This window comes from Rana temporaria, chromosome 13 (assembly GCF_905171775.1).
Source record: "Rana temporaria chromosome 13, aRanTem1.1, whole genome shotgun sequence".
Classification (NCBI taxonomy): Eukaryota; Metazoa; Chordata; class Amphibia; order Anura; family Ranidae; genus Rana; species Rana temporaria.
Window position 1 is genome coordinate 104,012,990 of NC_053501.1, and position 16,371 is coordinate 104,029,360.

The 16,371-nt window shown below is 41.2% G+C and overlaps 1 protein-coding gene across 1 annotated transcript; it reads right to left on the bottom strand.

The window, feature by feature from the left end:
• Nucleotides 1-1,037: 1,037 nt before the first annotated feature.
• LOC120920095 (olfactory receptor 1019-like) lies at nt 1,038-1,985 on the bottom strand. The gene has a single exon (XM_040332007.1). The coding sequence runs from the start codon at nt 1,983-1,985 to the stop codon at nt 1,038-1,040; it is 948 nt and encodes a 315-aa protein (XP_040187941.1).
• Nucleotides 1,986-16,371: the final 14,386 nt, after the last annotated feature.

Sequence of the window (16,371 nt, forward strand, 5' to 3'; positions counted from 1 at the left end):
TTATTTCGCATTTTCGGACGAATGCATTTTTTACCAAAAATAAATAAATAAAAACGAATTTCGGGAGTAAGTAGATAAATGTATTTTTCAGGCGAAAAAACTAAATTCTGAAACAAAATATTTCAGTCAGTGTGCACATGTCTAGTGGATATACTACACTCTCCTTAAATTCTTTTTGAAACCCCCTTTGCAAATAAAGAGAATTCTAAAATGCATTTAGCTAGATTCAGAAAGACTTAGGCCTTGTACACGCTACCGAACATGTCCGCTGAAACTGGTCCGCGGACCAGTTTCTGCGGACATGTCCGACCGTGTGTACGGCCTAGCGGACAGGTTTCCGGCCTAGCGGACAGGTTTCCAGCGGACAAAAGTTTCTTAGCATGCTAAGAAACCTGTCCGCTGGAAACATGTCCGTCGGACATGTCCGCTGGTTATGACGTGTAACCAGCGTCCCGAAATCCCGCGCATGCGTCGAATTGATTCGACGCATGCGTGGAAGCATTGCACTTCTGTGTTTGAGAACGTCGGTGTCTTCTACGTCACCGCGTTCTCTGTCCGCGGGGATTTTGGTCTGATGGTGTGTACACACATCAGACCAACAGACAATTCAGCCTTGTCCGCTGGAAACGGTCCGTCGGACATGTTTCATCGGACATGTTCGGTCGTGTGTACAAGGCCTTAGGCTGGCGTATCAGTAGATACGTTATTTACATTCTCGTCGAAACCAATAGGACCGTGCGGCATACTTTGCCACAATGCACACTGGGATATGTACACGGACGGCGCATGCGCCGTTCGTAAATTACGTCAATCACGTAAGGTCACCCCCTATTACCATAAAAAAGCCCCCTCAGCTAAATTTGAATTAGGCGTGCTTACGCCTGCCCGATTTACGCTACGCCGCCGTAACTTAGCAGGCAAGTACTTTCTGAATCATGTACTTGCCTTGCTAACTTGCGGTGGCGTAGTGTAAACACGATACACTACGCCGCCGCAACGCTACGCCTGCCTACCTGAATCTAGCTATTTGTCTCCAATCAGCCTCTTACATTAGAGATCTTTATTTCTTGTTTGCTTTTTGTGATTGTTCCTTTGACATCCTTGTTCCTCATACTGTAGATGATGGGGTTCAACATCGGTGTCACGGCTGTATAGAAAATGGACACAGTTTTGTCTATTTCTGCAGAATAAGTAGAGCGGGGTCTCAGATACATAAACATGATGGTCCCATAGTAGAGACTCACCACAGTCAGGTGAGAAGCACATGTGGAGAAAGCTTTGTGTCTTCCATGGGAGGAACGGATCTTCAAGATGGTGGAGATGATGTTAATGTATGAAATTAGAGTCAAGCAGAAAGAACACATGACTAAGAGACCTGCTAGAATATACATCAGCATCTCATTGAAGCGAGTGTCTCGGCAAGACATTCGAAAAAAAGGCGGCATCTCACAGAAGAAGTGGTTGACGTGGTGGGACTTGCAGTAGGGGAGTTGGAAGGTAAAGACAACATGGACTGTAGCATTTAGGAGGCAAATACCCCATGATCCTGCTGCTAAACTTACGCACACTGTCTTGTTCATGATGGTGCTGTAGTGCAAAGGTCTGCAGATGGCAACAAACCTGTCATACGCCATGACGGCAAGTATAATACACTCCGTTGCTCCTAAAGCTATAGCAAAGAACATCTGTAATGCACACCCCAACAAGGAGATGCTTTTATCTACGGACAGAGTGTTTATGAGGAGTTTGGGAACGATGGTGGTGGAGAAAAAGATGTCCACAATGGAGAGGTTACCCAGGAAGAAGTACATGGGGGTCTGTAGCTTTGGGTTGATCCTCACCACAATGATCAGTAAAAGATTTCCTGACAGAGTGATTATGTACATCAGAAGGAACACAAGGAAAAATATCACTTGGAGGTGCGGGACATTAGATAGTCCGATGAGGATGAACCTGTCTGAAGACGTTTGGTTGACTACTTCCATAACATTCAGGTTACGTCTGGTAGGAGACATTTGTTACAAGACAATAAAATATACAAAATTTGCAAATAAATTTGTATGAAAACTTCACTTTCTTGAAATAACATATATAAAGTGAATGGATAGCCAAAACATTTTTAATTTTGGTTAGAGAAGAGAAGGATTGCCTACAGCCACAGGGCCGATCCTAGGGTCACAGGCGCCTGGGTGCAGAAATATTTTTATAAAACTAGTGGCGCTTAACCCCTGACGCCCTCACACTGTCAGTGTGAAAGGGTTCTTGGTACATCTCATTATACATCACATCTGAAGATGGACTACTGAGGCGCAGGAATGGGCAGGGGCTGTGTATCCTATGCAATCTATCATGCCATAAAACATCTAGAGCAGGGACAGCCCAGAGCACGTGTAAATGGATGCTGGGGACGCCATCCCCCAGCACACTGAACACTGTGACTTACCTCGGTTCTCTCTCTGTGCAGTCCGAGATAGAGATGGGAGAGGGGGGCATTCCAACTGGAGTTGGTGGAGACAGTGTGGCATCCAAGACTCCCAGTGTGGGGAATTCATTCCTGCACATCAGCACTCAGCAGCTACTGAAAACTAGAACCCTTGTGTCAGGAATAGGAGCGGCCCATCCTCAGAGCACTGCCAGGCTGGACGGACTGCCCTATGCTCACACATCAGTTCTGGACGGACACACACCTATGCTCAGAACACTAGTTCTGGACAGACACAAACAAGGAGAGAAGGAGGGAGGGGAGAAATCTGGCACTTCGGCGCCCCCACCTCTGCAGGCGCCTGGGTGCAAAGCACGCTGCCTAGGATCGGCCCTGTACGGCCACACCACCCTGAATGCACCCAATATCGTCTGATCTTGGAAGGTAAGCAGGGTCGTGCCTGGTAGGGATGAGCCGAACAACCCTCCGGTTCGCAGCAGAACATGCAAACAGGCAAAAAATTTGTTCGAACACGCGAACACGGTTAAAGTCTATAGGACACAAACGTGAAAAATCAAAAGTGATAATTTCAAAGGTTAATATGCATGTTATTGTCAGAAAAAGTGTTTGGGGACCTGGGTCCTGCCCCAGGGGACATGTAACAATGCAAAAAAACTGCTGTTTTTTCAGGAGCAGTGATTTTAATAATGCTTAAAGTGAAACAATAAAAGTGAAATATTCCTTTAAATTTCGCACCTGGGGGTGTCTATAGTATGCCTGTAAAGTAGCGCATGTTTCCCGAGTTTAGAAAAGTCTCTGCACAAAATTACATTTCTAAAGGAAAAAAGTCTAATTTAAAACTACTGGCGGCTATAATGAATTGTCGGGTCAATACAGATAAGAGTCATTGAAAAAAACGGCATGCATGGGTTCCCCCCCAGTCCATTACCAGGCTCTTTGGGTCTGGTATGAATATTAAGGGGAACCCCAAACCAACATTTTTAAAAAAAATGCATGGGGGGTCCTCCCAAATTCCATACATGGCCCGTCGGGTATGGATATTAAGGGAAGCCCTGCACCTTTTTTTTTAAATGGCGTAGGGGTCCCCCTCAAAATCAATACCAGGCCTGTAGGTCTGGTATGGATTTTAAGGGGAACCCTGTGCTAAAATAAAAAAAAATGGCGTGGGGTTCCCCCCAAAAATCCATACCAGACCCTTATTCGAGCACGCAACCTGGCAGGTCGCAGGAAAAGAGGGTGGACGAAAAAGCGCCCCCCCTCCTGAACCAGGCTCATCCCTAGTGCCTGGTTAGTACTTAGGTGGGAGGGAAGATTAGACCACCACCAGTTATTTGATTCTGCTGTTTGTGTACAATTTGGGAAATTTTCCTTCACTTCCTGTCCCAGAGAAGCAACAGGACATTGGAGGAAATCTACCAAAGTGAAGGGACTTCCCCTCTCAGACATGTGTCTCCACAACAGATGACCTCATTGGAAGATTTCTTCTTACCTTTTGTTCTGAGGACACTTGTAAAATGTTTGACTTCCCTTGACTTTCAGTCTGGGTGACAATAGTCATCATGAAAAACAGAGTGGTGAACCTTCTCATTCGGGAACACCGGCAGAAATAATATACTTTTATTGTTACCAGGGCCGCCATCAGGGGGGTACAGGCAGTACACCTGTAAGGGGCCCGGATGTCCCGAGGGCCCCGGATGGCAACCCCCCCTTTTTTTATTTATTTTTTATAAATGTTTATTTTTTTATTTTTTTATATATTTTTTTATTTATTTTTTATTAAATACCCCAGAGGTTTCTTTTTTCCTTTTTATTAAAGGGCCCACAGGTCCCGGATGGCAACCCCCCTTTTTTTGTAAATTATTTTTATAACTTTTTATTTACATTTTATATATATATATATATATATATATATATATATATATATATATATATATATATATATTATTATTATTATTATTAAAGGGCCCTGGATGGCTACCCCTATTTTTTTATATATATTTTCTAATATATATTTTTCTTTATTTCTTCATTTTTTGTAAAGGCCCCCCCGCCCCGCTTCTCAATTTGCAGCGGACCCCCGCTTCTCAATTTCAGGCGACACCACCCCCCCCCCCCGGTTCTCTGTGCTCCAGGGGGCCCAGGCCTGAAGCTGTGTAAGGGGCCCCATAATACATGATGGCGGCCCTGATTGTTACATAAGCCAATATATTGCTTCCTTGCAACCATGGCAACATTTGAGCTCCATCATTTCCCTGCCTGTGTAATTAGTTTACTGATTTCCTTTAAAATCTTCACAGTTAGAGGTAAAATCTTACACATCTCTTGCGCTGTTCTTGGTTCTGGAGGTATGAAATTTGTATCAGGGATATTTTACTGGCTAAACATACCTGGGATGTCAAAATGAAAATTTTCTGGAGGATTTTCGAATCTTTATGTATTCTATGCAGCCCCCCAATACCTACCTGAGCCCCCTCTTGATCAACTGATGTCCACGAGAACCTTGGCTCCCTGGGGTCTAGCACTCCTAATTAGCTTTTGCTAGCAGCCAATCAGGAGACGGGGGCGGGGCCGAGTCACAGCATCTGCTTGGGTGCCCCCCATAGCAAGCTGCTTGCTGTGGGGTCACCCGACAGAAGGGAAGGGCCAGGAGTGCCAGCGTGGTACCTGAGAAGAGGAATTTCTTGGCTGTTCTGTGCAAAACCACTGCCCAGAGCAGGTTTGTTATTTTAGAAAAAAAAAAAAACATTTTAATATCGCTTTAAGACACAGTATATAGCATAGTGTTTCTGTAGTGTCATTTGTCCCATTCTATGTTGTACAATACCTGGTTGATCCAGGTTGTGTCACTGGTAGCCCAGCCCCCTCACAGTTAGAATCACTCCCTTGAACACGCTTAACCCCTTCACTGCCTGTGTCATTCACACACTAATCAGTGCATTTTTATAGCACTGGTCCCAAAATAGAGTCAAAAGTGTCCCATGTGTCCGCCATAATGTCACGATAAAAAAAACGCAGATCACCACCATTACTAGTAAAAAGAAAATAATAATAAAAATGCCATAAAACTATCCCCTATTTTGTAGACGCTATAACTTTTGCGCAAACCAATCAATATACGCTTATTGCGATTTTTTTTTCCCCCAAAAATATGTCGAAGAATATGTATCGGCTTAATCTGAGAAGTATTTTTATATATATATTTTTGGGGGATATTTATTACAGCAAAAAGAAAAAAAATTTTGCTTTTTTTTTCAAAATTGTTGCTCTTTTTTTGTTTATAGCGCAAAAAATAAAAACCTCAGAAGTGATCAAATATCACCAAAAGAAATCTCTATTTGTGGGGGAAAAAAAAGAATGTAAATTTGGTTTGGAAGCCACATCGCACGACCGCGTAATTGTCAGTTAAAGCGACGCAGTGCCGAATCGCAAAAAATGGCCCGGTCATTGGGCAGCCAAATCCTCCGGGGCTGAAGTGGTTAAAATACACCTATGATAAAAATGATAGACCCTTCATTTCTTTGTTAGTGAGCAAATGTACAAAATCTGCATGGGATGGAATAATTCATTTCCCCACTGTACTTCACTATATTTTGTTTATTTAATTTTTGTTAGCTTTACCAGTGGATCCTGTGGGTATGGGTTAGATGCTAAGGGAATGATAAGGTGTACTGTATAAGGCATTATTTTACACAACTGAAATGTGACCATATACTGTATACCATCTTCAAAAAGTATATAGTATTTTGGATTGAATATACTACATTTTTGTATATATATATATATATATATATATATATATATATATATATATATATATATACTGTGGAAACTCGGATTGCGAGTAACGCGGTTAACGAGCGTTTCGAAAATGAGCACTGTATTTTTAAAAATCCTGACTCGGTCTGCGAGTGTTGTCTTGTAAAACGAGCAGGATTCAAGCCAAAGTGGTGTGCTGTACCGCGTTTGGCCTGAGGTGGGGGCGCCGGAGCCGAGCCGATCTGAGCCATTCGGAGATGCTCGGAAAACCTTGGAAATACCCCATTCTCGAGCCTTTCCGAGGTTTTCCATGTTCAGCCGAGCTGTCCTCGGGCCTTTCTGGGTGTTTCCGAGGCTCTCCGGCGTCCCCCACCTCTGGCCACATGCGACATTGCATGCCATTGAAGTCAATGCGGAACAAATTATTTTCGTTTCCATTGACTTCTATGGGGAATCTCGCTTTGATATGGGAGTACATTGGATTACAAGCATTCTCCTGGAACGGATTATGCTCGTAATCCGAGGTTCCACTGTATGTATATATACATTTTGGGCCAGATCCACAAAGAAGTTACGTCTAGGATGCTCCTGCGTGTCTTTGTTTTGTATCCACAAAACAAGACACGCCTGAATGGGGGCTAGATCCGACTGACGTACGTCTTAGTACGCCGTCGGATCTTAGGTGCATATTTACGCTGGCCGCTAGGTGGCGCTTCCGTTGATTTTCGCGTAGAGTATGCAAATTAGCTAGATACGCTGATTCTCAGAACGTATGTCCGGCCGGCGCATTTTTTTTACGCCGATTAGGTAAGGCTTTTTTCGGCGTACCGTTACCCCTGCTCTATGAGGCGAACGCAATGTTAAGTATGGACGTCGGGCCAGCGTCGAATTTTCCGTTGTTTACGTCGTTTGCGAATAGGGCTTTGCGTAAATTACGTTCACGTCGAAACCATTGGCTATTTGCGATGTGATTTCGAGCATGCGCACTGGGATACCCCCACGGACGGCGCATGCGCCGTTAAAAAAAAACGTAATTTACCATAAAACACGCCCACATCTTATCCATTAGAATTGCACGCCCTTACGCCGACACATTTACACTATGCCGCAGTAACTTATGGCGCAAATTCTTTGTGGATAAGGAACCTCTGCTCTAAGTTACGGTGGAGTAGTGTATCTGAGATACGCTACGCCCGCTTATATTTACGCCGAGGTACGTGGATCTGGCCCATACACTATATATTTTTTTTTTTTTTTAACAGCGGATGAAAAAGGAGACAGATCAGTCTGCAGATTTGAATTTCACCTGTGAAAAAAGGAGAAGGAAAGATAGGACACACTCATATTTCTGGTAAATGCGCTTTATTTTGACCCATGAATGTAGAAAGGACATATTGATAAGACGTTATTGATTGTCAGAACTGACATCCAAACATCCTAACAAAGACCTAACTTTTCTTAATGGGAATCCATATGTTGGCCGAACTGTTGCAAATGTGATCTGATTTGACCGTGCACAACGCAAATGTGCTTTATACTTGTAAGTCTAGAGAAAATAAAAGCCCAAATATAGCAGACTGGATATGTGAAATGAACGAAATACAATACATGGAAAAACAGATAAGAGAAGAAGGATATATAAATAGTCAAATGCCAGAAATATGGCAAAAATGGGAGGAATTCCAGCTCTCGGAAGGAATGAAAGAATATATATAAATGAAAATCAGGAGAAATACGAAAGGAAATGGAAAACAGGAGAAAAATAGGAGGGAGAGGGGGGATATGGAGAAAGGAAATAATAATTGTATTTGTATTTTTTTGGGATGAGAGGATGAATGGATATAGAAGACAATAGGAACATATGCTGATGAAATTATTTTGTATTAAGGATAAAGTAATTAATAGAGATTCATCAAGATTTGGTATATGGAATGACTAATGGAAAAATTGTGAAGTTTAAAAGGAATTATGTATAAATGTAAAAGTTTTTGTATTTGTTAAAAATCAATAAAAAAAATTGAAAACAAATAAAATAACTTTTTTTTTACTAAGACCAGATAAAAAAAATCTTATTTTAATATATGATCTATATATTTAAAATATATCATTTTGTGTCTTACCTGACTAGGCAGTAGCAGATAAAAATCACATATTTGTCTTTAATTATTTTCATTATTTTCAAATATTTTCCTTAATCATCACAACATCTTTCAACATTCAGATTATCATTTTGGTGGGAAAAGACGCAGTGATTTCTTTTTTAGAGGCAGAGACACTAGAACTATTGAAGGTGCTTTTTTTTATATATGCTTTAACACACATATTTTGGTCCCTCAGCTGGGCATGAAGACCGTTAATTGTTTTATTTCATTTTAATTCCTCCCAATTGTTTTATTTCATTTTAATTTCTCCCAAATGGACGGCTTCTGATCATTTGTGAATCAATACCTGTTTATGCTTCTTAATAAATGTTTCAAATAAATTATTAAAATAATTTACACAGAAAAAGAAAACCCTAAAAAAGTTGATACTAAATAGGATTTTTAAGGTACCACACCATTTACATAAATAAAAAAAAATCTAATTTTATTTGTAACAAAAAATAAAAAAAGTATTAAACTTCCAAGGAGAATTTTTTTTTTATATATTGCTCAAAAAACGTATAGTACATTTTGGCATATGTTAGGGAATTGAACATAAGCAGCTTATGGATAACATCATAGCCCCCAACATTCATGGGGTAATACTTCACATAAACAATCTTCACCTTCGTCTTCTTGAAGACATTTATGTGAATTATTCCCCATGAATGTTGGTATGAGAGGGTGTGGTACCAATAAATCCTTTTGAATATAGGAGAATTGCTTAGCAATGTCTTCCATCATTATGATTTAAATATTAACTTCTTAACAAACAACATATAGAAATGATAGTACCATCATCCTGAAGATCTATTGGAAAAGAGGTAAGGCTTAACCTCTTGACGACCGAGGACGTCCCAGGCAGCTACAGACATCATTCAGATATCGCCGTCTTCAGCCGCCGATTCTGTGCACGATAAGAATGATCAAAGCGCCGATCCCGCCGCTTGATCGTTCTTATAGGCAGCGGGAGGGGACAACCCCCCCTCCCGCCGTCATCCGGTGCTTCTCCGGGCTCTCCCGTGCCATCGGGGGCCCGGAGAGTGAATCGGTCGGCGCTGATGTAAAGCATAGAGAAGACTGGTGACCAGATGGTCACCAGTCATCTCTATGACCGTCGGAGGCCCGGGCGCGACGTTATGACGTCACGCCCGGTACCCGGAAGTAAACAAAGCCGCAATCGCGGCTGTTGGCATGTGATCTGTGATTTTTTTTTCATCGATTTCATGCTTGTAAGCCTGGAGGAGAGATGTGGGGTCTTATTGACCCCACATCTCTCCTAAAGAGGACCTGTCACACTGATTCCTATTACAAGGGATGTTTACATTCCTTGTAATAGGAATAAAAGTGATAAAAAAAAAAAAGTAAAAAAAAGTTTAAAAATATATATTTTTTAAGTAAAATAAAAATAAAATAAAACATTTTCAAAACGCCCCTGTCCCTGTTATCTCACGCAGAAGCGAACACGCATGCAGGTCCCGCCCACATGTGGGGTTTGAACGGCGTTTACATATGTGGGCGGGACCTGCATGCGCGTTCCGTTCAAACCCCACATGTGAGGTATCGTTACGTGCGTTAGAGCGTGTGCAACAATTTTAGCACTAGGCCTCCTCTGAAACTCCAAAATAGTAACCTGTAAAAAATGTTAAAGCGTCACCTATGGAGATTTTTAAGTACCGAAGTTTGGCGCCATTCCATGAGTGTGCGCAATTTTAAAGCGTGACATGTAAGTTATCTATTTACTCGGCGTAACATCGTATTTCACATTATACCAAAAAATTGGGCTAACTTTATTGTTTTGTTATTTTTTAATTCCCAAAAAAAGGCGTTTGAAAAATTATTGCTCAAATACTGTGTGAGAAAAAAAGTTGCAATGACCGCCATTTTATTCCCTAGGGTGTCTGCTAAAAAAAAATATATAATGTTTGGGGGTTCTGATTAATTTTCTAGCAAAAAAATTGTGATTTTTACATGAAGGAGAGAAGTGCCAGAATTGGCCCGGTGGTAAAGTGGTTAAGGGACCCCAAAGACCCAAAAGTCCAATAGAAAAAGCTACAAAGAGGGGGGCAATAGGACTGTAGCGGTACAGGGTGAGCAGGTAGACTCAAAAGAGCAATTATATTAAAAAGTATACATTTATTAACACAATATCAAGAAAGATATAAAAAGACATCAAAACATAAACAATAAATCACAATAAACAATTAACGTGATCAGCCGTACAGATCACAGATTGGGTTGTCCCCAAGGGGAGGATCATGGTGGAGATGGGGGTCACGTAGGAGGGGGTCTCAACTGCTAACGACTGTATATTAATTTTAGAACTCTCCTGATGAAGCGACTCAGTCGCGAAACTAGTTGAGAGCCCCCTCCTACGTGACCCCCATCTCCACCGTGATCCTCCCCTTGGGGACAACCCAATCTCGGTGATCTGTATGGCTGATCATTTTTAATATAATTGCTCTTTTGAGACTACCTAGTCATCCTGTATCGCTACAGTCTTATTGCCCCCCTCTTTCTAGCTTTTGCTATTGGACTTTTGGGTCTTTAGGTCCCTTAAGCCCTACCTCTATTCCAAATGATCTTCAGGATGGTGGTACTATCAATTCTATATGTATAGATAAGTGAAACTCATATATTTTATATACTGAAGATGCGTTACACAGAGTGATATATTTCAAGCATTTCTTCTTTTAATTATCATGATTATGACTTACAGCTAGTGAAAACCCAAAATTCAGTATTTCCGAAAATTTGAATATTACATAAGACCAAAAAAAGATTTTTTTATACAAAAATGTTGGCTTACTGAAAGGTATGTCCATGTACATTATAGAATGCACTCAATACTTGGTCAGGGCTCCTTTTGCATGAAGTACTGCATCAATGCATGGCATTGAGGCCACCAGCCTGTGGCACTGCTGAGGTGTTATGGAAGTCCAGGTTGCCTTCATAGAGGCATTCAGCTCATCTTCATTGTTGGGTCTGTTGTCTCTCATCTTCCTCTTGACAATACTCCACAGATTCTCTATGGGATTTAGGTCAGGTGAGTTGCTGGCCACTCAAGCACAGTGATACCATGATCATTAAACCAGTACTTTTGGCAGTGTGGGCAGATGCCAAGTTCACAGTCCGTGATGATTTGGGGAGCCATGTCATCTGCTGGTGTTGGTCCACTGTGTTTTATCAAGTCCAAAGTCAGCCCAGCCGTCTACCAGGAACCTCTAGAGCACTCCATGCTACCATCTGCTGACCAGCTTTATAGAGATGCTGATTTCATTTTCCAGCAGGACTTGGCACCTGTCCTTACTGCCAAAAATACCAATACCTGGTATAATGATCATGGTATCACTGTTCTAGATTGGCCAGAAAACTCGCCTGACCTAAACTCTATAGAGAATCTGTGGGGTATCGTGAAGCAGAAGATGAGGGACACCAGACCCAATAATACAGACAAGCTGAAGGCCCCTATCAAAACAACCTGGGTCAGGGCCGCCATCAGGGGGGTACAGGCAGTACACCTGTAAGGGGCCCGGACGGCAACCCCCTTTAAAAAAAATGTTTTAGATTTTTTTAAGGGGTCCGGAGGTCCCCAGGGGCCCGGAGGCCCACAGGGCCCCATATGGCAACTCCCCTTTTTTTAATAATTTTTTTATAAAAAAATATATATATTTTTTTAAATATATTTTTATTTTATTTTTTATTAAAGGGCCAATTTTTTTTATTTTTTTTTTAGAGGTCCGGAGGTCCCCAGGAGCCCGAATGCCCCCAGGGCCCTGGATGGCAACCCCCCTTTTTTTATTTATTTTTTATAAAAAAAATATATTTTTTCTAATATATTTTTATTTTATTTTTTATTAAAGGGACATTTTTTTAGGGGTACAGGGGGCCCGGAGATCCCCAGGGCCCCGGATGACAACCCCCCTTTTTTTTATAAAAAAAAAAATTATATTATTTTATTTCTATATATATATATATATATATATATATATATATATATATATATATATATATATATATATATATATATATATATATATATATATATATTTATATATATATATATATATAAAAAAGAAAAAGAAGAAATAAAATAATATAAGGGGGGTTGCCATCCGGGGCCCTGGGGACCTCTGGGCCCTTTAATAATAATAATAATAATAATAATATATATATATATATATTTAATTTTTTTTATTAAAGGGCTCAGAGGTCCCCAGGGCCCTGGATGGCAACCCCCCTTTTTTTTTTTATAAATGTTTATTTTATTTTTTATTAAAGGGCCCAGAGGTCCCGGATTGCAAACCCCCTTTTTTGTAATTTATTTTTATAAAAAAAATTAAATAATTTATATATATATATATTTTTTTTTTTTTTTTTTTTTTTTATTAACGGGCCCAGAGGTCCCCAGGGCCCCGGATGGCTACCCCCCTTTTTTCTTTTTTATATATATTTTTCTTTATTTCGTCTTTTTTTTTGTAAAGGGCCCCCCCCCCCGCTTCTCAATTCGCAGCAGCCCCCCCCGGCTTCTCAATTTCAGGCGGCAGCACCCCCCCCCGGTTCTCTGCTCCAGGGGGCCCATGCCTGAAGCTGTGTAAGGGGCCCCATAATTCCTGATGGCTACCCTGACCTGGGCTTCCATAACACCTCAGCCGTGGCAAAGGCTGATCACCTCCATGCAATGCCACATTGATGCAGTAATTAATGCAAAAGGAGCCCCGACCAAGTATTGAGCGCATACTATACATGGACATGGACACATTTTTCTGTAAGTCAACTATTCTGTATTATAAAATGTGAATATTGCATAAAATCAATAAAAAAGGATTTTTGAGATACTGAATTTTGGGTTTTCACTAGCTGTAAGCCATAATCATCAAGATTGAAAGAAAGAAATGCTTGAAATATATCACTTTGTGTGTAACGCACCCATATAAAATACACAAGTTTCACTTTTTGAATTGAATTACTGAAATAAATAAACATTTTGCTGATATTCTAAAGAGAATAATCCTGAATAAGCCATTTTTGGCGAAACGCGTACGTAGAGACCTTGCTACAGTGTCAGGTTCAAATGTCCGTAGACCATGGATAAATGTAATATTTTATAGAATATTGATCTGCTTTGATTATTTGGCTTTTATTCTTATTTTCATGACTGTCTAAGCATTTTTGTATTATTTACCAAACAATGTTAAACTATATGACAAGAATGGGCTGGATGCATTTTGCTGAGTGCAGGGCAACTAGAGTAAGATACTCCATTGTATAACACACATTTGGCCCCTCAGCTTTGGTGCTGTTTTCTAAGTTCCTCAGTTGGACTGGTTCTTTGTGAATGTTCAGCATTTTTGCTGTTTGTTCAGTGTTGCAAGAAAAACATTTTCAGTGTAAATTTTATGGAAAATGTATTTTAAAGTCAAATATATACTTTTAGGTAGATTCATATAGATGGCAGCAACTTTAAGGCGGCGTAGCTTAAGGCATTTAAGCTACGCCACCATAAGTTAGCGAGGCAAGTACATCATTCACAATGTACTTGCCTGCTAAGTTACGGCGGCGTAGCGTAAAGCTGGCGGGGCGTAAGGGCGCCTAATTAAAATTTGTCTAAGGGGGCGTGTTTTATGTTAATGGGGCTTGACCTGATGTTTTTGACGTTTTTTTTTAACTGCACATGCGCCGTGCGCCTACATTTCCCAGTATGCATTGCGGCTACGTCCGCCGCACGGGCCTATTGATTTAGACGTGGACGTAAACGACAAAAATCCCTATTCGAAGCGGGAACAGTGGCCATACTTTAACATTGTCTACGCCACCTAGGGGGCAGCTTTAAATTTAGGCGGCCTATCTCTTATGTAAACAGCGTAAATGTACTGCGGCGGCCGGGCGTACGTTCGTGAATAGGCGTATCTACTGATTTACATATTCTACGCCGACCGCAATGGAAGCGCCACCTAGCGGCCAGCCGAAATATTGCAACCTAAGATAGGACGGCGCAAGCCGTCGTATCTTAGATATGTTTAAGCGTATCTCTGTTTGAGAATACACTTAAACATAGGTCGGCGCAGATTCTGAGTAAGGTCGGCGTATCTACTGATACGCCGGCCAAACTCTACCTGAATCTACCTATTTGACTTTAATGTACACACAATTGGAATTTCCGATGGAAAAAGTAATTGCTTTTAATGGTTCTTCTTGACATTGTAACTATTAGTACTGTATCTCTTTATAGATGTTTATGGTTGACGCCTCCTGTCCTGAAGAAGCAACGTTTCTTTCACAATACATGTGGAGGACCACGTCTGAATCGACATCTTTGTGTCCTTACACACCAGTGGGGCTCTTCACCTTCTGAATGCAAATGCAACGGAATGTACAACAACTTCACTATTGCTTTGTTGTTGATTATGTTTTTTATGTTATTATTTTTTCAATAAATGTTCGTATAATCTTTTAACAATTTGTACAATTTCTGGGTACCAGGATAGTCCTCAACAGCATTGGTGTTACAGTGCAATGTTTTGGAGTAGCCCTTGACAACTCCTCCCCTTTTTCTCATTGTCTAAACTTTAGGATGATGGTACCTACCCCTATTTGTTAAAACTCTTAATGAGGCAACACTCCCTTTAACCGCTTGCCGACCAGCCGCCGCTCTGCTGGGCGAGATCACGTAGATCTAAGTCATCTCGCCGAGCAGCCTATATGGGCGCGCGTGCCGGGCGTGGGCGATCACCGCGGGGCACCCGTGATCGCTCATTACAGAGCAAGAACCGGGAGCTGTATGTTTGTAAACACACAGCTCCCGGTCCTGTCAAGGGGAGAAATGCCTGATTGTCTGTTCATACAATGTATGAACAGCGAATGAACAGCGATCAGTCATTTCCCCAAGTCAGTCCACCCCCCCTTCAGTTAGAACACACCCAGGGAATATACTTAACCCGTTCCTCGCCCCCTAGTGTTAACCCCTTCCCTGCCAGTGGCATTTTTATAGTAATCAATGCATTTTTATAGCACTGATCGCTATAAAAATTCCAATGGTCCCAAAAATGTGTCAAAAGTGTCCGAAGTGTCCGCCATAATGTCGCAGTACCGATAAAAATCGCTGATCGCCGCCATTACTAGTAAAAAAAAAATATTAATAAAAATGCCATAAAACTATCCCCTATTTTGTAAACGCTATAACTTTTGCGCAAACCAATCAATAAACGCTTATTGCGATTTTTTTTTTACGACAAATATGTAGAAGAATACGTATCGGCCTAAACTGAGGAAAAAAATAGTTTTTTTATATATTTTTGGGGGATATTTATTATAGCAAAAAGTAAAAAATATTATTTTTTTTCAAAATTGTCGCTCTATTTTTCTTTATAGCGCAAAAACGAAAAACCGCAGAAAGAAAGAAAGAAAGCTCTATTTGTGTTAAAAAAAAGGACGCCAATTTTATTTGGGAGCCATGTCGCACGACCGCGCAATTGTCAGTTAAAGCGACGCAGTGCACAATCGCAAAAAATGGCCTGGTCTTTGACCAGCAATATGGTCCGGGGCTTAAGTGGTTAAGCTTGCTATCCTGCTAACTTGGATGATATAGAATGCATATCGCACCTGAAGGACTGTTCTAGGAAAAGCGCTCCTACCTACCTCCTACCTTACCATTCTCCTTGGCCCATGTATTCTCACCTTCCTTACTCCCTTGCCACTCTTCCCTCTGTCACAGCCATTTGGTCGTAGGCATTAGTGAGGTATTCCTCTTACCTTTTATGCCCTACAGAAGTGTACACTGCTCTTGCCCTTTGAAATGAATGGGCACCGCAGTCGAGCCGCCGGCAAAGCACCACTGCAGCAGCGCTTTGCGGGTGGTTTTAACACTTTTTTGGCCACTAGCGGAGGTTAAAAGCACCCCGCTAGCGGCCAAATACCTCCGCAAAAATTACACTAAAGTGCCGCTAAAATTAGCAACGCCTTACCGCAGACGCCGCCCATGTCCCAGTGTGAAATCGGCCTAACTTACAAATAAAGAAAAAGATCAAATAC

Bases quoted from the DNA above. Each gene is read 5' to 3' on its own strand.
- LOC120920095 (XM_040332007.1), bottom strand. From the start codon at position 1,985: ATGGAAGTAGTCAACCAAACGTCTTCAGACAGGTTCATCCTCATCGGA.